The sequence below is a fragment of the Lepisma saccharinum genome, chromosome 6 (genome assembly GCF_977018435.1).
Source record: "Lepisma saccharinum chromosome 6, izLepSacc3.1, whole genome shotgun sequence".
Classification (NCBI taxonomy): domain Eukaryota; kingdom Metazoa; phylum Arthropoda; class Insecta; order Zygentoma; family Lepismatidae; genus Lepisma; species Lepisma saccharinum.
Genome location: NC_139234.1, coordinates 8,808,343 through 8,835,955, shown reverse-complemented (window position 1 = coordinate 8,835,955; position 27,613 = coordinate 8,808,343). Strand labels below are relative to the sequence as shown.

The 27,613-nt window shown below is 38.4% G+C and overlaps 1 protein-coding gene across 6 annotated transcripts in view; it reads right to left on the bottom strand.

The window, feature by feature from the left end:
* Positions 1–2,896: 2,896 nt before the first annotated feature.
* Pax (paxillin) overlaps positions 2,897–27,613 on the bottom strand; it is a 153,351-nt gene continuing 128,634 nt past the window's right edge. For 5 of the 6 annotated variants that reach the window (XM_083123455.1, XM_083123453.1, XM_083123454.1 and 2 more), the window contains exons 5-10: positions 17,949–18,084; positions 14,681–14,899; positions 14,311–14,484; positions 13,193–13,423; positions 5,467–5,587; positions 2,897–4,215 (exon numbers count right to left, since the gene is read on the bottom strand). In XM_083123455.1, the coding sequence (XP_082979581.1) occupies positions 4,070–4,215; positions 5,467–5,587; positions 13,193–13,423; positions 14,311–14,484; positions 14,681–14,899; positions 17,949–18,084 (1,027 nt within the window). In that variant the 3' untranslated portion in view covers positions 2,897–4,069. Of the gene's footprint in view, positions 4,216–5,466; positions 5,588–11,054; positions 11,849–13,192; positions 13,424–14,310; positions 14,485–14,680; positions 14,900–17,948; positions 18,085–27,613 lie in introns of those variants that run through there. The other variant, XM_083123456.1, reaches the window with a different exon arrangement.

The window sequence follows — 27,613 nt, the reverse complement described above, 5'->3', positions numbered from 1 at the left end:
CCGGTATAACCGAAGAAAAAAGCAATCATTTGCTTGGCAGCACTACTCGAACGAACAACTTTTGTTGGTTTTGGCTCACTTTGAAACACCCAAACAGTGGATTGCTGTTAAGTTTCGGGTTCATATGGATAGACACAAGTTTCGTCCTCTGTAATGATGTAGTACACCAAATTTGACTTGCTTCGGTTGAATTTCTTTACACCAATTTACACAAGCCTGTTTTTGAGCTTCAGTCAAGTTGTGTGGGATCAAACGGCTTGAAAGTTTCCATACGTTCAGATGACCATGCAAAATCGTATGTATTGCTTTCATGTCAATGTTCAAGGATGCCTGAATCTCACGGTATGTCGCATGCCGATCTCTCTCAATCATTTCACGCACAGCATCAACATTACTGGCAACAACAGACGTGAATGGAGGACCTACACGAAATTCATCACTGAGAAATGTGCGACCACACTGATATTCGAAAAACCAATTGTACACAGTCCTATTGGATGGTGCTTCATCCCCAAAAACCAAAAGAAGTCGCTCGATGAATTGTTTCGGTGTTAAACTAAATTTGAAATCGTGAAAAAATCATTAGCCGAAAGTGTTCACAAGAAATTTTAAAGTTAAAGTTCCATGTGCATATAGCACCGTGCCATGAAAACACATTTAGGGTATGTGGGGGTACGGTCCCACATATTTTCGATTTCGGCCATCTTGGAGGTGATGTGATCAGCACCATGCTGTGGCCACATTTATCCTCCTGGGTACTATTTGATTTAAGGCTGGGTGGGCCCTACAGCCACTTTATGCAGGGACAAAGCCGGAAAAATTCCAATCTTAGATCACCCACCCCGGATTTCCTGTGTAGCAGTCAGACTAGATTCAAATGAGGCTAGAATTTCACAAGAAATGCAGTGGTGAAAGTTCCTTCAACCTATCTTTTAATCAGGAAAAAGTTATGACTGCATGATTGTAACAAATGTATCATTTTCCAGGTGTGAGAGAACAGTGTACTTACTATATACCCACCTTGAGGGATATTACACTTCATTGGGCCCATAAGCATGGCCGCCAGCAGAATTACTTGTAGGGGTGTGCACCCTGTTTATAATCATATTTTTGTTAGTATTGAGTACTTTAAGAAGACCTCGTTTACGCTTGCTTATACAAATTACACATACTTCATTCTAGAGAAGTAAATATGCAATTTAAAAGACTGTTAAAAAAATTCCAGTGAACTCTTAAAATCGCCGAAATCCATTTGTTTATAGGCAGTTAGCTTTGTAATCTAAGCAATCTCGATAGCAATGTGAAATGATGACTGTTGACACCTCTTGGCAACAAGATATATATAGAGCGTGCACGTGTGTGTGTAAAGGTAGGTAGGTATAGGGGGCCTCTGGCAATATTTTGCGGGGGGCCCCAAGATTTGTAGATCCGGCACTGCCACCCACAATCGTGAGGAAATTGAGGGGCTACGAATGAGTAGCGTAACCCAGTCATGAAAACCTACAATAACGACTGGAGGTGTGTCTTGCTGACCACACATCACCCCATAACTGATGGGATGACTACCACCTTGGATGAATGCATAGGATCAGGTAGAAGTGAGGCCGACAGGTAGGTCTATGCCCCCGATGGGCTGTTGCACCATGGGTTATTTATTTCTAATAATATATTCATCTCTTCACTCTTACATGTCACATCAAGATAATCATCATACAATGCCAATTTCATTCTGAAAATTATATTGCAATATGATATCTGGAAACACAAACACTGGAAGGAAAACAATAAACCTACGATGCATATTTACATAAAGTAATTTATTTCACATTCATTTTTTTATATATAAATTAGTACTTCTGCTGCCAAATCCATGAAAACAAGTTACAAAATCTGAAATGTTACAAACTTCTTGTAGACCCTTCAATGCATAACAGAACAGCAACAGTAACAATAGTAATACAATAATGGAACATAAAAAAGTTGACATACAATTTATTTAAAAACATTATGAGGGAAAGAAATATTCACAATGAGTGACTCCTTGTTTGAATCTGAAGAAATAAAGGTGTTTAGTAAAATATGATTGTAAAGGAACAGGATATAAAATCATGGAAATATTACTGGGGTAAGAATGAACTACCATTTTAAAAATAAACCTACAGTTTAATTTTATAGATATAACAAATACTACAAAGTACTCTACTTAGAAGTATTTTTATGTAGTACCTTACTCTCAGCAAAATAAGTATGCACAACTAATAAAAACATAAAAATAATTCCTAAAAAATAAGTCATTCAGAAATTTTACTGGATTTTTCTCTCTATAATATACAATGCAATTTTACAGCAATACAATTTCATGATTTGTGTAAATAATGACATGTCCACTAGAACTAGAAAGGAGTAATTAATTTTAACATTTGTCTACTGACACTTACTTGAAATTACAACACAAATTGACTAAAAAACATTAAAAAATGTTACAATTAACATTTTGTTACTCACACTTCAGCTGTCATTTGTTAATATTTTAATCACCTTTCAGTACATTAAAACATTAACCTCATCAATACATAAGTATGCACTCGATTTTATTATTCTTATGAATATTTTTATAAGATAGTTTATTTGTTGCTAACAAAAGGTACTAATTAAGCATATTTTCATATATACAAAATGGGAACAAAAAGAATTGTGTGAAGATTTGCTTGCAATTTAGAAATATATGTATTTTTTTATACAGTAAGTGTACTAATTGAATATTGCAATACTCTCTACACTGGAAATAGTATATTCCAAATTGTAGTTCAAGAAACAAAATTTTGTGGCTACTGAATAATTTTCACAATAAAGCAGAGTTGTTAACTTATTTTGAACATGTGTTTGTATACCCTGCTTTTCTTTTTTTTTAATTTACTTCAGACTTACAATAATGTTGGTGTTATAACTTTTCTTTACTTTACTAATTTTTTCAGTCAATCATTTAGTTTACTAAATCAATTACATGAGCATTTCATAATAAGTCACTTCATTGTACTGGTTTGTAAGAACTTGTATTAATTTTGGTGGCCACTGCCAAGTTCTCAAGAGGCCACTGTAACTGATAGAACTTCTAAAGAACAAATTTTGCAGATAGGGTGAGTACTTCATTACAGAATAATAATTTGCTATCATGTCTTTCCTTCCCCCAAACATGAAGCGACTTCATGTTTGTACAATGTGTATAAAATATTTACAAGTTGTAACATATCTCTAAAGATGTATTCAAAATTCACAACAAATTATAGTTTTAAATAAACTAAGAGGTGCTCTGAAATTATCAACAGATAATTTCTCAATATCTTTTGAGAAATGTGCACAGTGAAAAATTGACTCGAGGGTTTTCTTATGGTAATATTGAATTCCTTGACTAGTGGCTAATATTTTGTTTATTTTGTGCACTGAATTGTACGTAACATTTGATTTCTAAATTGCAATACAATTTTCCCATAATAAATGTCTAGTGCTACTTACTGTACATTGTAATTTACTAAACAGTAAAATACAATTATTACTAACTAAAAATAAGCACTAACCAAAATATTAAAAAGCTAATATAATGTTCAGTTCCTTGGAAGACAACTTATAATAGTAACTTGATTTCCAAATCAATGTTCTGCAACATTGAAATCTATATATTAAGAAAAGAAGGCTATAGTCTGACATACATGTTACATAAAAACTTCACATGTACATTCCTTGCACATGCATGTTAATGCCCAACCTATCATGCATACATACACATATGTATATACAATGAATGTAACTCCTCACAGGATGTTACAGTTTCTTATAAGAAAGCAATTATATTTTTACAGTAGGGATTGGTAAAATGTAATACCAAAAAACTATGATTGACGATGCCTAACCTGTAATTTCATGCAGGATATGCTGAGATATGCTCTGAAATATCTTAATGTACCATTTATAGTATATTCCTGACCGTATCTTCTTTAGTATTTACAACCACAAAATAGCCTTGGTATTAAGACGTAGAAGAACAGCATGCTGTATAGGACGAAATCTGCATTTATCCGAAGAGCTTCTCGAAGCATGCGTGGCAATATGGCTTGTCATTCTGCTCCTTGAATGTTCCCTTGTTCAGCTGTTTCAAGCAAAATGCGCACACAAAGTGTTCAGGGTGGAACTTGCGGAACATGGCTGTGATGCAACGTCCTGGAACAAGAAGATTTTCATCAAGCGATTGTTACACACAATTGTGCTAAACTTTTGGTGAATAACTGTTCATTCAATTCACCCATTTAATCTAAATACTCAAATTAGATGAAGAATTGAAGTTGGGATTTTTTTACAGCAATGTCCCTGCATAAAGCCGAGGTTAATCAAGCCTCTAATAAATAGATATCTGAGGGAAGTGGCTGGAGCATGTTGCTGATCACATCACCACCACATGACCACTATGCATCTTTATGTCATGGTGCGATGAACAATGGGTAATTTAACCTTTACCTTTTTATCTTGTCAGTGGAAGCATCAAAGTTCATGAGGGGATAAATAAGAATCACATAAAATAATAATAATAAGAACAGCCCTATGAGAGCTAGGGCTACCTACCGACTGACAGCCACGACTGATATTGTGGGATATCATCCAACGAGTTACGAGGTGACGTGTGGTAAGCACGACAACCCCCCCCCCCCCCCTTGTTGTTGTAGGTTTTCATGACCAGGTTAAGCTACTCATTTGTAGCTCCCCAATTTCCTCACGATGGTGACTGGCCACTGGTCCCATACACTGTCCAAAAAATCAGGAGAAAAGCTGTTACGCTTTCCCAGGAAACTTGAACCTGCACACATCTTATAGCCCGAACCCGAAACCTGATCCCTTAGGCCGAATGGCACAGTGCGGGACAACAATCACACAAAATGAAAACGAAAAAAGCAGAGGCCAATCGCAGTTGGGGAACATAACACAACTAACACATTACTTTTCCAACACTTACTTTTGTACTTTTGTAATGCTTTACTCTTTTGAAATTTCCATCCATTACTTTTTTTTTGGTACATGTGTTAGTAATGCATTGCCCAAAACAACATGAAGTGATTGTAACAGTACTTTGTTACTTAGTGCTTGTTACCTTGATAAATTTAGAACTGGAGGATTTATTTGCCTGGACAAAACAACCTTTGTTGTATAATTTTAAACTTGTAATTGTAAAATTACACTGGAAAAATGTGCACTGCAGAGAATACATGTAGATATGATACTTTTTAAACGTTTAAGTGTCCTCATTGCATGACAAAGTAACGGTAACATGTTACTTGTCAAACTCAGAGGACACTTTATCTACAACTATCTCTACCACCTGCTGCACTACTAAATACATTTTTCATTTTTACAGGATGGCAACAGTATAGAGAAGTATGACTGCAGCATCAAAATGTAAATAAAAGAGGACGTACATACCTGTAATGGGCTTATGACAGCCTGCACACAATGATCCACGCTTAGCATGGTAGTGGGTCTCGCAGTATGGAAGCCCCTCATGATCAAAGAATGACCCACCATGAAAAGGCTGCCGGCAGTCCTGTAACAAGAAATGAAACTCTTGCAAACACTAAAAAATTATTACTTTATACACTGTGCTACAGGCAGACTCTTGCGCAAGGAAGGCTGTTAGAAATAGCTGTGATATTAAACAATGGGCTCCTTCCCTAGAACTTAGCTAAAAATGATCAAATCACATATTATGGTTATCTGAAACAGCAACAAATATTTCAGGCATATACACTCTTAAATTACACATAAAAAGGTAACAAGGGTAAAAATTTGAAGCTTAGGATTGAACGGTCAGGCTGCACTGAATTTGTTTGAAGAATATATATTATATATTACTTTCGTACAATCAGTATTTTGGATTAGAAGTATGTAATTTGCCAGCTCTTGCTACACTGCAAACTTCCTTGAAAATATCGCCCCTCCCTCCCACACACACACACACACACACTATAACTTTCTGTGACATTTCAATATTTGTTTTCTTTGTGATGTACATGCTGTGTTGTTGTTTTCTTTTCCCCATTCTGTGATTGTTAGTGTGTGAAAAAATATTAACCATGTAACATTTGTGTGTGTGCAGTTATACATGCATACTTGGCTGATGGCTTCATTTTGATAATGCTACTTATTTCTACAATTAGGTTAACCGTGAGGGAGAAGATTAAGCACGATGTTAAGAACTGGAGGGAGCACTGTGGTCTTCACTAAAGGTATCATCTCTGTGTTCGCCTGATGCGACCAAAGGAAAAACCATGGGCAGACCTGTCAATGCTCAGCTGCAATATTTGAACATGTGAACAAGTATACTAAAAACACTAAACTCAATGGCACATAAGCTCTTTTACGACCAATGCTTGCCAAGGAGCTTTACAGTGTGTCTTGGATGGTCACAGCATCAAATCCAATCACTGACTTTCGAGACTGCAGTCTGCTAGTCTTGCTTTGAAATAGCTCTTTAATTGTCAGTGGATCAACACCGAAACTTTCAAGTTTCCACTGGCGATTGAACCTGAGACCACTTGTACCAAAGGTAGAAGCACCAATCATTTGGATACTTTAGTGTCCATCCAAGTAACAAATCAAAGTATAACTTCTCCAAATTACTGCTTCCAAGTTTATTGCACTTTGTTCTTCATAATAGTGCTAAAGTCACCAATCTCCACAGGTGAATTAGGTGGGAGATGGAAGGGTATATGCAAATAACAGTGATTAATTAACATAAAAGTGTGATTGCATTTCCTTTTATTAATGTCTAAAAGAGGGACCTCTTCCCTTGACATCTACAACTAAGTGATTCCAACTCCAGACTGTCCACTATGAAAAGGGCAAACATTGCTCTAGCACGAATTTCATTCTTCCTAAGAAATATCTCCGAGTTGAAACAATTTGTAATGGTATCTTTAATCAAAATTATCTATCTCGATGGTCAAGTTAAAGATCAGCTTGCAACTACAATGTGACAAGAAATCTCTAGAATTCACTGTTCTCTTTCCTCTAATATGTATGACCAATTTGGAATAATTCAAATAAATGATCATGTTATTCAAAACTCTACCTCATCCCCTTAACATTAGAGTCAATTGCAATCACCAACCCCATCGGGACTTCTTTATGCCTCATTGATGGCATAGTGATAACACAAACAACTTGTCCTGATTAGATTATCTGAGCATAAAGTAACTTCAAAACAAATCATCAAAATAAGAGCAACAGTAATCACTAACTGCCTTGACATCTTACCACCTCCAGATACAATCTCTAAAGCAACAAATCTTCAAAGAACCTAGCAGGTGGGGGGTAAAATAAATGTCATCCTCTCCGCGAGAGAAAATCATTCACCTGCTGCCAATTTTCGCACGGCATTATTCCACAAAACATGCTACTCGAGGCAAGAAGCAGATAAACCTCACTAATGCTGGAATCACTCCAGACGTGGACACGGAACCCTTCAGATTTATACGGTACTGAAGGAGATGTTGTTATGGCATTTGTTTCAAGGAAGAGAAGGCGCTTTTACTGCCTCAAGAAAAGTCATCTGTCGGCTTGGAGAGAGAACTTGTGTGCCACGTCTAAAATTAGTCTTTGCAGAAGGCACTCAGCCAAAACAAAGATATTCATCTTTCCAAGTTCCTCTTTCTTCCTGAGAACAGTGAGGAGGTATTTGCTGAAAATCTGCGAGGCAACGGGGCCATCGAAATTAGGCCACTCTTTCCAAATGAGAGGGTGAACTCAGTGCTTCTGCCCACAATTTAATACATGATGAACAGGTGTGGATTTATAGGCCTAAAATCGTATAAAATAGGTAGGCAAACAAGAATTTAGTAAATTGGATGCTTATTGACTTGATTTTCTTTATATTTTATTCTTCATATTTTTTTGTGTTACTAATCATGACAATGATGATGAATAGTGGTTAGATGAAACTGATGAAGGGACACTCACAAAACAAGGAATTACCTTCTACTGTGCAGTGATGAGAGTCAAAGTAGGGGAAGAAAGCAGGAATAAGAAAGAAAAAAAAGGCATTTTTGGGCAAGATTACACAAAATAGGTAGTATTCTTGCATGTTTAAAACGCTACGGTATACCTCAAAACAGGTCTTATTTTAGGTACTATAAAAATGACTTCTCAGGCTTCAAAATAAACTACATGAATTTAAAACCATTAAAGTCTGCATTTTATTTTAAAAAGGAAAAAAAAGCAATTAGGCAAAAAATCCATCTTGAAAGTAGACTTCAATATTTGCACCCTACATGCCACCGCACACTAATATCCTGGGTGTAATGGTTCCAGTGGTTCTTGAAATTTATATTTTGCAGATGTTGAAGGTCACGAATTACCTCTGAATATCGATAGCTAGTCAATGTGTGTAATGTTCCTACTGCAATGTGCTAATAGCTTTCTAGGGGTTGACAACGAGAGGGTATTTTGATTCTTGCCTTGTATTCTGCTGAAGTTCCCCTCCCCTTAATGATATATTTTCATAACACTCCCAAATGGTTTGGCCTGGCCCACTTATTTCTTATTTTACATTGCTTTTCTGTCACTTTTGTTTGGTTGTAATGATGATTAGATGAAGCCAGTGAAGAGATACTCAAAAAGGACATTTACATGATTTGTCCACAGATGAACATTCACATTTCCAGATGAAATAGATACAGCAAACAATTCTTTGAACCACAGTAACTGCGATGAACCAAATGATGTGTAACCATTTCACATTAGTTGGCACCCTGAAAGAGTACAGTTATCCCACTACTTTGATCAAGGTACTTCTAAAATCACAGTGCTTTTGTTGCACCCTTTTATATCAGTTAGCTATCTAAGACTGTGAGGAAATGATGAGATAATCACAATGAAATTCTGAGAACTTGCTCAGGACATCTTGTCTGCAACATACTACATTAATCACTACACCCATTAGCTTATCAGACTTGGACTTGCAGATTAAAGTGAAATCTGAACAGCTTAAGAGATCTACAAATGAGGCTGTCACTCAAATTCCCCTTTAAAATATTCAATGTTACCCATGGAAACCCTAAAATGGGACAGGGAGGTAATCCTTGCAAACAAGCTGCATTTCATTTTATATATGTTTGGAAAAACATTAGCTTTGTTGGAGATTCCTGCTTATGTGTATGTAAACATACATATCTCCTTACGATTTGTGTGTGTGTGTGTGTGTGTTTTCTTGCTTTGAGGTCCCCAATAGCTGAATGGTTAACACTGTCACTTTTGGTGCAAAACATTCTGGGTTCGATCCTCAGTAGGAACTACTAATTCTGGTGTTAACCCAACACCATGAGGAAAGCAATAATACGACTACAAACTCAGTCACAAAATAACAGTGGGGATGGGATGTGATGTGAAGCACTGACCATGTGTCAGCTTGGCAGGCCTTCGCCTCTTTTGCTTCTATTTTGTTCACCTATCGTGACTTGCTGCAACTACTTACAAAATATATGAAAATCCTTACAAAAATAAAAATATATTATTCGCCACTAATATGGAATTATTACTTCAATCAGATACATTTTTTACTGTTTGTGCTATCAATAAAAATATATTACTCAAGTTTAAATGAGAACATAATGTACTGTATACATCAACATGAATATTAAAAAGAAAAGTGAGAATGTACACAAATACAATTCTCTCTCTCAACATTCTGAAGCTGGCTACACTGTGTAACACACACAACAATCACAATATGCTACCCAATTAAATGATACCTTTCATGTTGTAAACAATGTAAAGTGTTCATATTTACGGAAATAATGCGTACATTAGGCATATCTTTGGAGACCCAGTGGTCGAAACATTTATAATTCTAATATCGATCTTTAGGAAAGACAAGTATAATAATAGCACTTTCATCGACTGTATAAAGAAAATTGTTTTTTTCTTAAATCCATTAAAAATTTCGATTAACTTCACAAGTCTTTTTAACATATCAGAATTATGAAAAGTATAAAAGCTTTGTGGTCCAGCGAGTACGGCATGTGACTGGCACTTGAGAGATCCCGAGTTTGGTTCTCACAGTGACAACGGGGACAATGTCCTTGCATAAAGCAGCTCTTGGACTCACTCAGCCTTTAATCAATGAATACATGGAGTGTGGAAAGGGGGGGGGGGGGGGTTGTTAGCAGCCGGTGTGGTGCCTTTATTGCAAAATGCTATATGCAGAGGATAGCCTTACCATTATTTTTTATTTATGGATATGTGATTTTTTTTCTTTGAGCAGGTAGCTCTGTATTATTATTTAGCAACCTCAAAGAGCGATGAAGAACCACAAATTATTATCAACATTCTCAACAAAAAATCTTGCTTATCTGTCGGAAGGCTCAGTGCTAAGCACACTTTGACATTGGATAATTACAAGAACGTAAATCTTGCATCTCTCTCTCTCTCATTATAGGTTCCAAGTTGATTTCTAATTATGAAATTTGATTGCATCATTGAGAAAAGTCACACTGTGACATTCAACAGAAATATCATATTTAATTCAAGATTGATTTGAATTTTTCTGTTGTAAATTACAGATATTAGGAATTCATCAAACTCTCTAAAACAACGAGAAGGATAACAGTAGTTCCAACTATATAAAAAAAGTAGTTTTATGGTAAATAATAACTGTATCTTACACTTATATTGTTTATATTGCAACTGTTGCAAATCAGTGGTAATGAGGTTGCAAAATCTTACTTTCTTTTCTAGTTTCGTTTAACAAATTAATTTTTCACAATTCTGATTATATAAGAAGAATTTGAAGATATTTAGATACATTGCAAGAAACATTTTACATTTTTATTGACATTGAACACTTTCGTCATTGAAAATTTTAAATACTGATATTCAACATTAAAAAAACATGTTGATGTTTCAGGTTCAAATTTTAAATATGTCAATTATTACTGATATATAGAAGAAATGGTTTACATTAGGCATATTATGTTTCTCCTTTAGCACAATAAATACTTTAATAAGATATTGTACTGTTTGCATTTGCATGGTTCTTATTTATTTCAAAAAGGAAAAACAGAATGTTTTCTATTACTTTATTTTTTTTAATAAAAGGCTAACAACCTGAAAGATATACAAGAGCATTGTCCTCAATGCAATTGTGTCTGTCGAAGACAAATGCCTCTAATGGACATACCACACAGTGTGGCCAGATATGGAATGTTACTTTATGATTTTTTCATTTTTTTTTTGTTGTTTTTTTTTACCTTTTTTTTCTTCAAAATTCTTTATTTTTCACAAAATACATGTTGGAGTATACAATACAAATTTACCTCTCAACATTTACTAAATCTGTACAAATAAGAGCATGTTTGAAAATAACTACATTTGTTGTTCTGAATTGCCAGTTCAGAGTTTGTTTTTATAGCTTGTTTCATTTTGTTATAAATAATTCACTTTCAAATGCAAAGTGAAGTAAGTACATGTTTTTCTTATATATCTGAGATCTTCTAACATGTGTGTATGTTTTTCATATCCATGTGTATCAGAGCAAGAGAGAATAAAAAGCATGTTATCTGTAGTTGAGGAGGATACGAGTTATGAGGAATGGGGTGAAAAAAACAACTGGGATCGTTGTTTTTTTCAAGGAGGCAGGGTGGAAAAGGAATTTCAATATCTTTATTAACATATTCATTTCTCCGCATCATTTTTTTCTTTTGTTCATTCGTTAGTCTTCGTCATCATCCTCCACTCCGACACATTTTGGGCAACATGGTTTCCCTTCCATCACGTAGAATGATTTTCCGGACACAGCTTTCTTGCAGTCCTGCCAATTTTTTATTCCGGTCAGAAATATTAATGTGAAAGAGATGGATGAAAAAAAGAGAGAGCATACAATGAAAGAGAATCAACACTACAGACCAGAGAAGGGGAAAACGTACACACAAAAAAGGAACTAAAATGCAGCACTGAAATAAATATTTTGCTTATTTCATTACAGATCTGGGGTTTTATAATTTAATTGCATTATTTTGAAGTATACAGACTTCAAAATTTACACAAATATTCCCACAATATATATTAGCAATTCTCAGTAAAAACAAAGGGATGTATTGAACTTTCTTTCTTTAAAGACATTACTATCAAATTTCAAGAACATACTGTAATGTAACGAACAGATTGATTTCTTATTGTTAAAACAAAATCCAATTTGAAATTTTAAGGGAAGAAGTTACAATTTTTAAGATGGGAGAGGGGGGGGGGGGGCATTTGAAGAAATTTTTACGAATTCAGTGCTGCAAATACAGTAAAAAAAAAATAAACGTAACACTGTTGCCAAGACATGCCTGAAAGAAAAACACATTATATTAGCTCAAAAATACATATTCCACACATTTCCAGTGAATGCAACCTGAGGGTGTAAGAAAAGTTAGAAGAAAAAAAAGAAATCAAATTATGGGTTAAAACATGGAAAGTACTCATTCCTAAATACACAAGTATCTTTTAAATCAAAAACTCCATTTCATTACAATTAAAGATATATATAGATATTATAATTTAGTGAAAAGTTAAATCAAAATTGTGGCTTAACCAGCCATTGAACTCAGGTCCTTGGGATTCGCGGTCAATGCTCTATACCTGAGCCAATCTCTGGCCTCCCCACAATTTTCACAACTTAGATCTCTGTGCAAGTTTACAAAGTCATGTTATAGATATGTTAATAAATCACTTTAAAAACTTGATAAACAAGTGAAATAGGTGATTAAATGTTTATGGTTTCTATTAACAAGAAAAAGCACACCTTATACCAAAAATACTAAAAAAAAAAAAAATAATAAAGATAATTATGTACCATGCACAAAAACTGAATTGTTAATTGTACAACTGTGTAAAATTGAAGGATACTGACATTAAAAACCATTCTCATAGAAAGAGTTAATCAAACATTTGTGTAAAACTGACATAGTGAAACTAGAGCCATTCTGATAGTGTAAAACTGAAGATTAAAGGATATTAATAAATTTGAAGGGGAGCATTCAGCAGAGCTGAGTATGAGTGCCACATTGGTTTGCGCCGAATAAAAAATGTTCGCTAAAAGTTGATGATTTGCATCCTATATTCTGAAACCGAGATTCTGGTTCAATCATTTATTTTCTCCTGCTTTACCTACCCTGCAAACGAAACAATCGGGGTGCCATTGGCTGTTCAAAGCGGAGATGTAATTCTCCATGATAGGTCGGTTGCAGCCGCCACACTTGGGGGCAAACATGTCAAAGTAATCGTCACGGCAATAAGGCTTCCCGTCCTTCTCGTGGAAACCATCCTCGCCGAACTGCCTGCCACACTGGGCACAGAAGAAGTGTTCTGTGTGCCAGGTTTTCTCTAGAGCGGTCACACATTTCTGCAAGAAAAAAAAAAGAAAACATATAATTTTATACAGTATGACCATTCCCTAAATCTTGCAAGTACACTATTTCCTTATTCTAGTTTTTGGACTTTTAACCACTGTTATTTTTTAAAGAGATTTACCTACGTTTCAGAGGCGGTTAAAAGTTCAAAAACTAGAATGAATAAATCACCACTGATTAGCTACAAAGAAGAACTATTTCCTTATGTCACTGGTGATGACTTAGTACACAATTAACAAACCACAAGATAGGATAGTTTGAATCCAGTGAACATAGACTGCAGAAGCAAGTTTGGACCTCCATGATGGCAATCAAGGGGCCTGGGCTATCGCCATTGGAGGCACAGTAATTAGGATCCCACTATCAGTTCTCATAAGCCTATTTGCATACAAAAGTGCACATTAAAAAAAAAACTAAAAAAAAAAAACGACTTTGACAATTATCTATTGCGTACTTAATTTTCCATAGATATCAAGGCTCATTGCAGTAGTACAGTAGTACCAACATACAATGGAATTTCAATTATACATCATCATATTTTAAGTTCTCCTGCACTGAACATTGGTATTCCTGGGAATAATAATGAATATGTTAGAAATATTACTCACATATTACATGTTTCCATACTAAGGTGTATGGCCATAGAACACCAGAGAAACGTATAATCGAGGTTGCACTGTACTAATGTAGAATGAAAAACTAATGACAATTCATACACGATTTTGTCAGCATAATTTCTGTCTCCGCCCAGAAGATGTAAAAGTGTTAGTTATAAGTTAGAGGACCCAATAATAACAACGTTATACAATTGCATTTTAAAAACAGCGATTTAGGTACCACCTAAGCATGCACCACCTGTTTCTTATGCTAGAGCACTCACATCCAAAATAGGTCCGTTGCAATATGCGCATCGAGGAGAGAAAAGGTTGTGATAGTCTGGTTCACAGTAGGGCTGGCCATCCCTCTCAAAGAAGTTGCGTGTGCCGAGCTCCTGGTTGCAGTGGGTGCATGTGAAGTGCTCCGGGTGCCATGTTTTACCCAGAGCGGTGATCACCTGAAAATAACAACACAAAACTGAGTTGAAAACACTGTAAATAAGGCAATAATTGCTACCCTGGTGTGTGTATGCAGCTGTGCTTTACATGGAAGAAAAACCAACTGCATGGACTTGTAGGCAGAACGGTTGACGCCAGTGTAAAGCACGGTTGCATACAGGGCAGGATGAAACTGGGAAAAGTGGTTCCAAGTACCTGTCCAACGATGGGCTTGTCGCACGCGTTGCAGCATCCCTTCTGGGTTGTGTTGACTCCCTGGCGGCTCATGTCGGCCTGGAGGTTGCCGAGCATAGAATCAAGCTGGTTCTGCTTCTGGGCGCTGGGCGGCGGCGTAGGAGAACTCTTTGTCGCCTTATTCGGCTTGGCGTACGGGGAGTCGGTCACCGTCTGGTGCTGATGACTACTGGCGTTGATCTGCAAGAAGAAACCACAAAATATTACGCTAGGAAATGCCCGAGTCGTTAATTATTGATGTAATACATAAACAATTCTGTTAACTCCTTAGCTGGCCGTGCGGCGAAAAGACACGTTAAGTAGTTACAATGAAACGTTAATAGTTAGGAAAAAACGCACTTGCCTCGAATAAAATTCGAGCGTGAGTCATTAATGAGCGATTGCTACTGTAATAACTAAACGGACCACACTTCCCATATTTATTTTAGTGTGTTTTAGTTGGTCGCTCACGAGCTAATAAGCGAAAAGAAGCGTTAACAATTAAAACACAATTCGTGTGAAAATATAACGTCATTAATGAGCAATTGTTAGTTCAGTAACCAAACAAAATTCACTTGATGTCAATTTCAGTGTTACGTTGTTGCTCCAAAAATGTTAAAACACTTGCTTTGAATGAAAAACAAACGCGTCATTAATGAGCGATTGTTACTGCACGACTAAACAAAAACTATTGCACTGTTTTAGAGCGTTAATCGCGATGCACTAGTATCGATGCAGATCTCGCGGAAACAGCTGTCGCGGGTTCGAGTCCAATATAATAGCATCTCGAGATGTAACACTCATGCACCTATGACTGTAGTGCTGGATCCTTGTTTCTCTTGCCTATTAGTGGTTCTAGCCGTACGAGGAAGCATGCTAGTGTTAGTGTGCAAGGAAGCGCTACGAGGCGAAGCGATGCGATGTGGGACCACGAACCGCCAAGCGAGAGAGGTCTCGACTGAGGAGATTCAGATCTCAGCCAGGCGTCCACAGAGCAGACGGTGCTCGAGTATCTTTCGGGGTTGGTGGAAGCGGGACTCCTCCTCCTTTAACCCTCCCCCCTCCCCCTCCCCCCTCCGGAGCTATTTCTGGATCGCCGACCGTTACCGCATTAGAAGCGACAGCCAAGATAGGGCCTGTTCGCCACATCCCACATTAATTTGGCCTGAACCAAATAAGTATGTGCCACGAGGACGCGGTTGAATCTCTCTTCCAGGAGGGGGGCTGGAAGGAATTTCTCAGGAAAGAGCTGGCGTTACAGAATGGCCGGAACTATTTGTGAAAGCGATTACGTGTGTCAAAACCTCGAACTTGCCCCGTTTACCCTTTTGGATCCTTTCCGCATTTATTCCGGTGTCTTGTAGTACCTCCCACGCTCACAACAAAACACAATTTCTTTCTGTTCGTTGTGCTTCTATGTTTAGAAATTAAGCTGATGAGGTAGTTTTTCATGAGGAACATGTTTGTTTTTAATTTTGTCAAAATGCTACAGAGCATTACAGAAAAAAAGAACGGTGTGTTCTTAGTTATGGATTTCTCCTCACCTCGCAGTAGTATGCAGATCCTTACGTCGATTATTATGCTGCATAAGGCTTAGTAAAAATAGCATTTATCAATGAGTCTCGACATCCATGTATTTCTTATGTAGAATGGAAAAGCTCTCTTCAAACTTAAGATTTTTCACTAGACTGTTTTGTCTTGACAATTTCGTAACAACCAGTTCTTCAACCTTTCTTCTTCACGTTCATGTGCTTTTTGCAGATATATTGAGTACAATGTTCCGATTTTTTAAAAAAGTTTTCTGTAAGCGACCATGCAAAATTTTAGTTTCCATCTGATACCAGGCTCCTCGCGTCTGTGACGGAATCCCTTATTTTGAATGCAAAATTTACCACGGACCGTAGACTACTACAGTGTGTTTCAAAAGTTGTGCAACTCAAATTTTGATCGCCAGTAAGATGTATTTGCACTGGGTTTTCTACATTATCCATTGAGATCATACAAATTAATAACTGGCGGAAGTCAGCGTTTTTTTTTTCTCCGAGAATGCACTTTTCAATGAGAAAAAAATATAAGATTGTCGAAGGGTCATAATCGAAAAAGTGTCATATCACTTTAGCTGGCAACACCAGGAGTTCGAAATTTTGGAAACAGACGCAAGCAACATGTTTAGATTTTACAGAGATCTGTCTCGTTCTCCTCTCGATTTTTTAAAGGCTGTCTCGGCATCACCTGGGGAGGGGAGGGGGGTGATCGTCACGACCTTGACGAGAAAAAGGCACATTCGGCGGCGAGATCTCGAGTCGAGCATTCAACACAATCCGCCGTCGAGGCGGTTTGTATATCCAAAACGCTTGTGATGAACATGTAATATTCGTGGCTGTTTCGTTTCAACTACTCAGAATGTAACCCGAGGCAACCTTGCAGCAGATTTTCATGCATTGGTCTGCATGTAAAAAGCACACAGACTTCAAATGAACCGTCCAGCTATACACGTCGTAGGAGCTGAGGAAATTGTCCGCCAAAAGACATGCTAGAAGAAACGTGGCACTTCACGGAACTATACATTCGCTGTTGAGCTTCACTGTTACTTCCGAAGAACCGACTGTTCAGTCGTTCAGGCCCACACCTGTTCATGCATCGTACGTATCAGTATTATACTTGGAGCAAACATGGCTACCAGGCGACTGCACGACTGCAGTTCGTAACGTAAGTTGGCGAGTAGTCTGTGAAGAATTGTGGAGATTTACGCTGGAAGATGTGTCCCGCAACTAGATTTGCTTCTGTTGGTAAATTGATGCGAACAATTCAGCGTGTTCCGCATACAGGGATCGAGAAATAAATGCAGAGAAAGTTATTGTTATGATTTTCATTTTACAAGATACAGAAACTCTCAGAGTTTATTCACCGATAGTGAATACACGTGCTTGCTCATGCGCGCCAATGTGTAATGGGGGAACAAGCCTGGCACCATTCAGTAAAGCAACAGACACGTGACCCGACGGTAAGAATGTGGACCACTTAGAAGTCTACAGGACACTTCAAGGCGCACGAGTTGCATTGACCATTTTCCTAAACTCGGACAGTTTCTACATCAAAGTATGTTACTAAACTATTATTTACACTTCAAATTATCAATTATATCTCGATCCCTCTAAACGTATTGAGACATTAAATAACGGTCTGCCAGACGGGCAATTGTTTCCGAATAGAACCCATACACACAAGACAATGAGAGAGCCTTTCTTACCTTGAAGTCGGACAGCGAAGCCATAAGATCATCCAGCTCCTTGGTGGCGGAGGAGGCTGTGGGGGCGCCACCGTAGCTCTGGTGCGTCTCCTGAATGGTGACAGTAGTTGTGGCGTGTCTCCCGTCGCCAATTTCTCTGCAAAAAACAAAAGACAATACCCATAACCAGAAAGAAAAGAAGAAAAAAAGGTATCACCAACCTCGATTCACTGAACGATATACGATTAGTTTAACGTTTGACTGAAAAGAATAGAAGCTGATGTAACCAGGAAGTGGGAGCGGGCCAATAGCAGAGATTCTACCACTCACTCGTATCTGAGTGGTATTAAACGTAATGTGTTACATTACCGTGGAGCCACAGATGAAGTTTAGATGCGAAAATTTGGAGTAAAATATTAATAATGAAAAATCTTGTATATTTCTCTCTCTCTCTCTCTCTCTCTCTCTCTCTCTCTCTCTCTCTCTCTCTCTCTCTCTCTCTCTCAAGCTTCGAGATACCGTTCATTATCGCTTTTCCGAGATCAAAGCGGTAACTCCTGTTACGACAGCCAGGCGCCTTAACAACTGGATCAAGCTAAGTAATTTCATCTCGCATTTCGGCAATTTTATCATGATAGTGGCCACCATATTGCTTTTACCCCATACCCCGAAAACGTATCTAACATTCCACGCTTCAATTCCAAGACATACGATTAAAACTTTTATGATTTTTATATTTGTAATTATTTTGACGTCGCGTTTTACCTCCTTAGGCTACTCGCAATGTTAAGAATGACAATCACATAAAACTGCTGAAGAGACTCGCAGACCAGACATCAAATCCGAAACCTTTGATGACGAAGTCGAGCACTCGCAGAACACAGACAAAGATCATTATACTGACTGTGGGGGTCACACGCCAGAACCTCGTAAGCCTACAAAACTGCACTTGACACTAGAGGCTGACACTTGCGCGTCTTACAAAAATTATACTGTATACACAGTCGATCTAATATAAAAGTCAATGCCCCGTGCGAAAGGATTCTAGATACAAGGATTGGTATATTGGGGTGAGTCAGTTAAAGACGATCACTGGTTGATGTCGTTCCAAGTTACTATCAAAATAACGAAGTGGCGTCAGTGTACAGCCCTCATGCTGCAGTCAGTTAACATTCAAAAGTATATTATTAAAAACTGGGCGCTATTTTTAATTTGTTGTGAATTATTGTTCCACAACTTCTCGAGCGACAAGTTCAAACTAAGGATGGCCACAATATCCGGATTTCAAATTATTATCCGATATCCGTTTCGGATGCAACGGATAATTCGGATATCAGGATAGTGTAGATTTGATGAAGGATTTGTAGAAAATCAGTACGATTGATTGATTGAATTGTTGTTTTCCACTTTATGCACAGTAAGGCTAATCGGAACTAGACCTACAGTTTAAAGTGGGATCCGAACCACTATGCCATGCCATGTGCCTCCACCGGGTATCGAACCCGGGACACCTTTATTACAAGGCAAGAACTGTGCCATCGGGGAGGCCCAAAATCAGTACGAAAATGACGAATAAAAGAATATGTGGAACATTTCGAATAATCCGAATATCGAACCCGTGACCCCTTTATTACAAGGGAACGACATTACCACTCTTCCATCGGAGAGGCACAGACATTCGTTTAAAAACATCCACAAACGCACAGCTCGGTGGTAGGAGCCACGTATCCTTCGCTTTATACCACCAGGTGAACGCTCACGACTGGCTGGTTGCATAAGTAGCAGGAAAAGGAGGGTAAAACAACATTTTGCCTTCATTTATTTCAATGGATAACAGACCAAACAGACCAACCAACGAAACAAGAAAAGGTCCTACCAAAGCAGCGACCGTGGAAAAATATCATCAGTTGATTGAGAGCTTGCGTGGAAAAAACAGATTTGCCAACCATACATCATCTTGGGGTATGTGACTTTAGGTTGCAAACTCTAGCAACGAAAGTATTCTACATGCAGGGAACTGGGAAGGCATTTTTAATTGCATACATATACCGTAGTAGGATCTGTTTGTGATCTTTCGCATTTGCATAATATATGCACGAACGTATCTTAATTTTATCACTTTAACTCTTTTTCCGACCATGACTTTTTGTTTTGGCACATGTCGTACATTAATACCAGCAATATATTTTGACCATTTGCAATATATTATATTCTAAACACATTACATTAAACAACGGTGTTCCGTTAATCATACACAATCAATCTTCCTCAACACTCAAGTGACAATATTTTTATTTTCTAAACACGAAGACCTTTGACGAGCAAAAATAACTCACGTTCAGGGCGTTTAAAATGGCCTGCAAGTGGTGGCTTCGCAGTACAGACTAAAGGACATGAACCCATATTTTCAATCCAGATGTTTAAGTAAAGTTCTGGTCCCCAAAACAACCTCACATTACTTCAAAGAAAGTTCCGAAAGATCAGTTTTCCCCCTTACAACCATATATCAGGTCCACGTGGAGTCCAGTAAATCCTCCCCTGAAACCATTTCCACCAATAGTGTCCGTCCAAGAAATGACAGCTCTCGTCAACTCCACGTGGACTAAATGAGATGTTGCTAATTCAGTTTCTTTAGAGATTTTTGAACGCAAGGTTGCGATTCTTTATCTTTGCAAGGTTGTGTTATTGTGGTGTGCTATTTTTTATACAATATGAAGACCGTGGGAGTAAAACGTCGCAGTGAATGAATGGATGTCTAAACACTGCAGGCAAAAGCGACAACAGCGCTCTGCCGAAAAACCGGTGGTGGCTCGAAACCAGATACGGGTCCGGTCGGCTTCGTCTGGGGTTGTGTCGAAGATACCGAACTGGTGATACTTAGAAGACTTAGGGTATACAACTTTCGTTCGTTCGTGAAGGGTTTGCAGCAGTTCGAAATGTATAATTTGATGGGAAGATGTGAAAAACAAATTGAATTACGAATGTCCGGAGATGAAGGCTATACGAAATGCTCTTGATTTTGATTTAATTTTTGTGGTTTAGCAGAAAAGCGACGCCAAATAACAAAGTACGATAGCTTACTTGCATGAAGCGATAGAATTCTGTAATTTATCACATCATAATTCAGTTGCTTAACAGCACTTAATTATGAATACATTAAAAATAAAGTACTGAAAAGTGTGCAAAAGACTCTGCTTAAACGATAACTGGTTTCTTATAATTTTCCTTAATGCTTTCCCCAATGTTCCCTGATAATACGTATTGAAAGTCAATATGGCATCATCGTAGATGTAAATTTATCAAATTAATGAGAAGCTTTAAGAACACACAAAAATTAGGTAATTTCAGAAAAAATGCGGTACAAAAAAAGTAGCTAACAACCAAATTAGGGCACTAGAAATTCGCCAATACTTTTACTTTTACATGAACCAAAATAATAAGGGAACAAAATAGATGCCTGCTCTAAAATCCGTGGTATAAATAATATCCTTGTTTCAATGGAAACATGTGTAATTTTTATGAAATGAAAATAAAAAAGTAAAAAAAATAGTAAAGTGCTCCCCTGTGCTTATCACCACGCCATGAAGGCGTATAGGGGGTGTGGGGGTAACGCCCCACACTTTCTTGATCCTGTCGATAGTGGAGGTGATGTGATCAGCATCACGCCCCTGATGACCTTTACCCCTCAGGGTTTCCCCCAGGTACCCATGTTATTCGACGCTGGGTGGGCACCGGGGCCGCTTCCAACGTTAGAAAAGTTCCCGGATTTGAACCGGCCGGGGATCGAACCTGGGACCTTTAGCATGGTAGTCAGACACGTTACCGACTGAGCCACCGCGGCCGGAATAAAATAGGAATTTGTCCTAAAATCAGAGTACAGTAAATAAATAGGCATTTGCCTTAAAATTTAAGTCTAGTACTTATATGATAGGTCTCCCGCGTAGCCAAGTGGTCAGCGCTTTGGTGCGAGCGGTCCCGAGTTCGATTCCCGGTGGGTGTTCCCCAAAATTTCGGCGTTAGGACAATTAGAAAGCTGCTTAAAAATAAAAAGTAGCGGACTCCGGTCACGAAAGCCAAAAAGTAGCGGCGATGGGATCCGATGCGCTGACCACGCGTTACCCAATGAAAAGCCACTCTGGCAGGCTCTGGCCCTTCGAGGGCTGTTGCGCACGGAGTTTAGTACTTGTGTAATTATTGTATTTCTGTGTGTTCTAAAATCGAAGTTCTAATATACCGGGTGTCCCAAAAGTATTTCCCTGATTACAAACTTTATTCATATCCGCTATATGCAAGGTAGAGATCTGAAAGTGGTGCCAAATTTTTGGAAAACTAAACAAGTTTATTTGTTGCAGGTTTCAGTAATGTGGCTGTAGTGTAGCAGTGTCAGTGCCAAGGAATCCGGAATTAATGCTCTTGACATTGGGCGGCATCTTTCCATACAATGTTTCTTTGACTTGAAGGATTTGGGAATGAAGATAAATTCCATTTTTTAAATACCAACGTATTGATGGCAGATATTCTAGACGAAAGAATTCTGTACAATTGAAAGTTCCTCTGCTCTGTTATTGGTGACCGGGTCTTGTGATACCAGAGGACACACTGAGCTTTTTCCTGATTTGTGAACATTTCCGGTTGTCTGGGCACTGACACTGCTACACTACAGCCACGTTACTCAAACCTGGAACAAATAAACTTGGTTAGTTTTCCAACATTTTGGCACTACTTTCGCATCTCTATCTTGCATATAGCGGATATGAATAAAGTTTGTAATCAGGGAAAGACTTTTGGGACACCCTGTATAACTGAAATATTTGAACGAAAATAAAACAGGAATAATGCAGATAATTGCCTTCACAACTGATGATTAGTTATAAAATATCATCCGTGCGCCATGACAGCTGGTTCGGACGAAATAATCAATTTCATTATTATTGTAATTAACCTATTAAAATCGCTCCACGTATGTTCCTACATAATGAAGGCAGCTCCTACGTGTGCGCTTCCGGACACAAGGGCACCAGTCAGTTCCTCCTCCAAAGATTACACGAGCGTCAGTTATGTCACCCTTCCGTCCGACACCACGCATTGTTAGTTTTGTCAAGGCGCCACGAACGACAACAGCGGCCCTCCTCTCTGCCAATATCAGCATCGCGTCTATTCATAGGCACCGTCAGCAGATTTCCCATAATGCGCCTCGTCAGCAACTGGCCTGCTGGCTGATGCAGATTATGAGCATCTGAATGGCTAGCCAGAGCACGATTCACATTTGGACATACGTTCGGCCACAGGAAAGTATTCATGCCTGCCAATAGGGGCAAGCTGTGGTTCACGCCCATGTACAGTGAATGTTCGACCATAAAAAAAACAACTTTTTTTTAGGAAAGAAAACAAGTAATTACCTTCAAATGACTTTATCACCTTCAAAATAATCACCAGAGAAGGCAATACACTTTGACCAGCGTTTGTACAGGTCTTGAAAACACTGTTGATAGTCACTGATTGTCAGTGTTCGCAAAATACGCGTAACATTTAATTTAATGTCCGCGACGTTGTCAAATCTTCGCCCTTTCATAGCTATCTTAAGCTTGGGAAAAAGGAAAAAATCAGCAGACGATAAGTCCGGAGAATATGGAGGGTGATTGATCACTGTCACTGAATGCTCAGCAAGGTATTGTTGTACAGACAATGCGGTATGAGGCCGAGCATTACCATTGGGCAGAATCACAGAGGTCCTTCCTAACCCACTTCATCTTGATTATGAATCGACAAAGCACTTCCTTGTTACACCACTGATTGATTGTTTGGTTTTGAGGGACAAATTCATGGTGCATCAGTCCTTGGGAACTTTCTTCACATTGTGGCCATTCCTTGACGTTGAAGGGCGTCCTGATCTTGGTTCATCCTAGACACTTTCACGTCCTCCTTTGAAACGATTGTACCAGTCATACACCTGGGTTCTTGATAATGCTGCATCACCATACACTGCCCGTATCATCTGTAACGTTTCGGTAAACGATTTACCCAATTTATAACAAAACTTTATGCTGTAACGTTGTTCCATCTTGGTGCGCGTATTTTGTACGCCGCCTGCACACGACCTGCATCTGACGCACGCTTGCCCCGATACCGAATGCCTGTAACAGGTTGACACAAGCACTGACGGGAAGTTTAGATATAGCTCCTTGCAGTGTTGCCAGAATACGGTACCTTTTTATTTGGTTTGGTCCTCTCTTTTGACAGTTCGGTTTCTTTATGGGCGGACCTTGTAAGTTTCATTCATTCATGAATATTTTATCATTAGAATTATAACTAATAACATTCATAAAAGTGTACTTGTATTGGCTGAATATTTAATTATTCAACGTTTCGACACATTTTACATCTTATGCAAACTAGTAAATGTCAAAATTCTAATTAAAAATATATTATCTGTCCTCTTCACTAAACCATTTTTCAAAGATTTTTTAATTAACCACAAAATCAATGTTTTTATGAGTATTAGAATATGTTTTCATTATTGCATAAAATGTAATTAATGTTAATGTATTACTATTTTACTTTGTTCATTTTGTGAAAAAAGTTATAAACAAACTTTCCCTGTTTTCATAGGTTTCTACACTGCTTCTGAATGCATTTCTCCTATTCTCCTCTTCCATTCCTATCACCATGCTAATTCTCATAATGTTATACATTATCTGTAATCACAAATTGCGGTCACAGATGACTCCGAAAAGAAGTCGAAACCTCTGGACCAATTTGAGTCCCTTCTTTATCAAGTTGTTTTTGTGTGACTTTGGTACAGCGTTCACCAAACGTTTCAGGACAACATTTTATACGAAAGGTCCGTAGAATAAGTCTTCCTCCCTGCCTGAGAAGGTCCCGCCATAACTGGGACAACCCCCGCGGTCGAGAATTCTGTGACGTCATCGCGGAAGCACTTGCCTTCCTTCGCCAGTCTTTTTACATGGAAGCGCATTGGAGGTACAAATGTTTTCAATTAGTATACAGACCTATATGCAGGGCCGGCGGAAGGGGGCAACGAACCGTGCCACCGCCCAGACCGGCAAAATTTGAAGAGAAGAAAAAAAAAACCTATTGAAAACTTGAATAATATTATATTATATTATATTATATAACTTGGAAGTTAATATATGCCAATCCACCGTTTTGAAGGAACATATCAGTAGTCTCCCTTTAAAACCACTGAGTGCCACAAGGTGGGAAAGCAGATTCGATGCCTTAACTCTGTTGATATATCAAGTGGGAGATGTCTATGATGCGCTCCTTCAAATAATTGGCGACAATAAAACTGTCCAAATGATCGCACATGAGACTCAGTGTATTGCAAACCAGTTGTGTGCCTTTACATTCCTTTGCTCACTAGTTACTTGGTATGGCTTTTTACTTCACGTAATGTAATGAGCAAATGTCTTCAAAACATTAATCTACGATTTGTTAGATGCTGTTAGATGATTTCTGGCAAACATTTCAGCGCTTTGAAAAAAGCAGGAGTGGTGAAAAATTTCAAAGTTTCTTAGAAGCCACTTGGCAGCCTGGCAGGGCCTCCCTCCCTCCACTCTTTGGAGCGGCGACCTGTGAGTCCCGGTTGATGAGAAAGAATTGGCATCGAATTTAGATATAGATGATTCAAAGATAAGCAACACTGTACAGTATGATGAAACTGTTGAAGATCCACAAAAACGGTACAAAGTTGATTTTTATTACCAAGTCCTAGACGATTATTTTAGCTCTAAGGGAAAGATTTGAGCAGCTTAAACATCATAGTGATTTTTTAAATTTCTTTTATGATATTAGTAAGCAGAAAGATATGCCATCAGATCTTTTGTTTGAAAAGTGTAGAAAACTTGCCAGAATGTTAACACATGAAGGCTACTGAATTAAAAGAGGAACGTAAAGTGCTTTCGGCTATAATAAAACAATTACACCAAAGGAGACCTTAAACTGATAAAGGGTCATGATTTTGCACCTAATGTGAGTGTAGAACTTCGAATTTATTAACTTGTCGGTAACCGTGGCAAGTGGCGAACAAAGTTTTTTTTTTTTAAATTAAGGTTAATAGAAATGCTATCTTCGGTCAATCATGTCTGAAACGCGCTTCTTTCCATTTTATGCAAGATAGCATTATACGAAAAATAATATTACATACAAAGGTAATGTTCCCTGTGCATATATCACCATGTCATGAAGGCACATTTAGGGGATGTGGGGGTAGGGTCCCACACATTCTCGATCTCGGCCATTTTGGATCAGCACCACTCTCCGGCCGCCTTTACCTTCCTGGGTTGCCCCCAGTTACCCATTAATTTGAGGCTGGGTGAACCCCAGAGCCGCTTTATGTGCAGGAAAGAATTCAGACCTTAGATCACCCACATTTTAAAAATCCAATAATATACGAGGGGGTGCTGATAAGTTCCTGGCTTTGCTCTCTTCCCATAAGTGCGTAATATGAGTATGTTATGGTGCAAAAATAATATCCCTCCCGCAATAGCTTCTTTCTATTTTTCAGGTTTGTAGTAGTCATGGCGGAGGCACAAGTCAGTTTCACGATGCTGGAGGTTCCGAGTGTTATCAAGTTTCTGTTCCTCCAAGGAAAGTCTGCGAAGGACATTCACGGTGAGTTCATACAGCACCTTAAAAATCTGGAGAGCTCGATTCACGACTGGACATTTCAGCGTCGAAGACGAGGTCCAAAGTGGGTGCCCTTCATCAGTGACGGATCCAACACGTGATGCTGTGCATGACATGATTCTTATGGATCAGCGAATATCAGCCAAGAAGGCAGAGATAATGAACATCTCCCGGGAACGTGTAGGATTCATCATGCATGATGTACTGGCCATGAGGAAACTTTCTGCCCAATGGGTTCTGAAATGCTTGAACAGTGATCAGAAACTGCAGAGAGTGAAGTCACCGGAGGCCATTTTGGCTCGGTTTCGTGCTGGTGAAGAGGACGTTTTGGGCAGATTAGTGACTGAGGATGAAACGTTGCTACATATCTATGATCCCGAGACCAAGGATCAGTCCATGGAATGGCGCCACAAGGGGGTCACCCCGTCCGTCGTGAAACTGACTTGTGCCTCCGCCATGACTACTACGAACCTGAAAAATAGAAATAAGCTATTGCGGGAGGAATATTATTTTTGCACCATAACATACTCATATTACACACTTTCAAATGAGATATGAATAGCGAATGGGAAACTATGGGAACAGAGCAAAGCCACGAACTTATCAACACCCCCACAGACCTACAACGGTAAACATATGAAGTCAAGCTTTCATTTCTTTCACGTTTAAAAGAGAGATATAGCGTTTTCATAAAATATAATAATAATATAAAATTAGTGTCGCATTTTTTTAAAGTTTAACTGTGGTCGTGCGAGATATCCATTTGTGCTTAACATGCTTCAATACTGCAGTATTGCCGGACCCTGTGGCGGAGTGGTTAGCACATCGCGCTGCGACGCCAAGGGTTCCGGGTTCGAATCCCGCTCGGGCTTGGTTGTTTGTGAATGTCCATTCATCAATTTCATCATTTCATCAGTCATCCCCATCTTCGCAAATTAGCCAAGAGGCATAAAACGCGAAGTAAAATAAACTAACTAACTAACTAACTAAATCAATCAATCAATACTGCAGTATTGAAATAGCGTAACAAGTCTCAT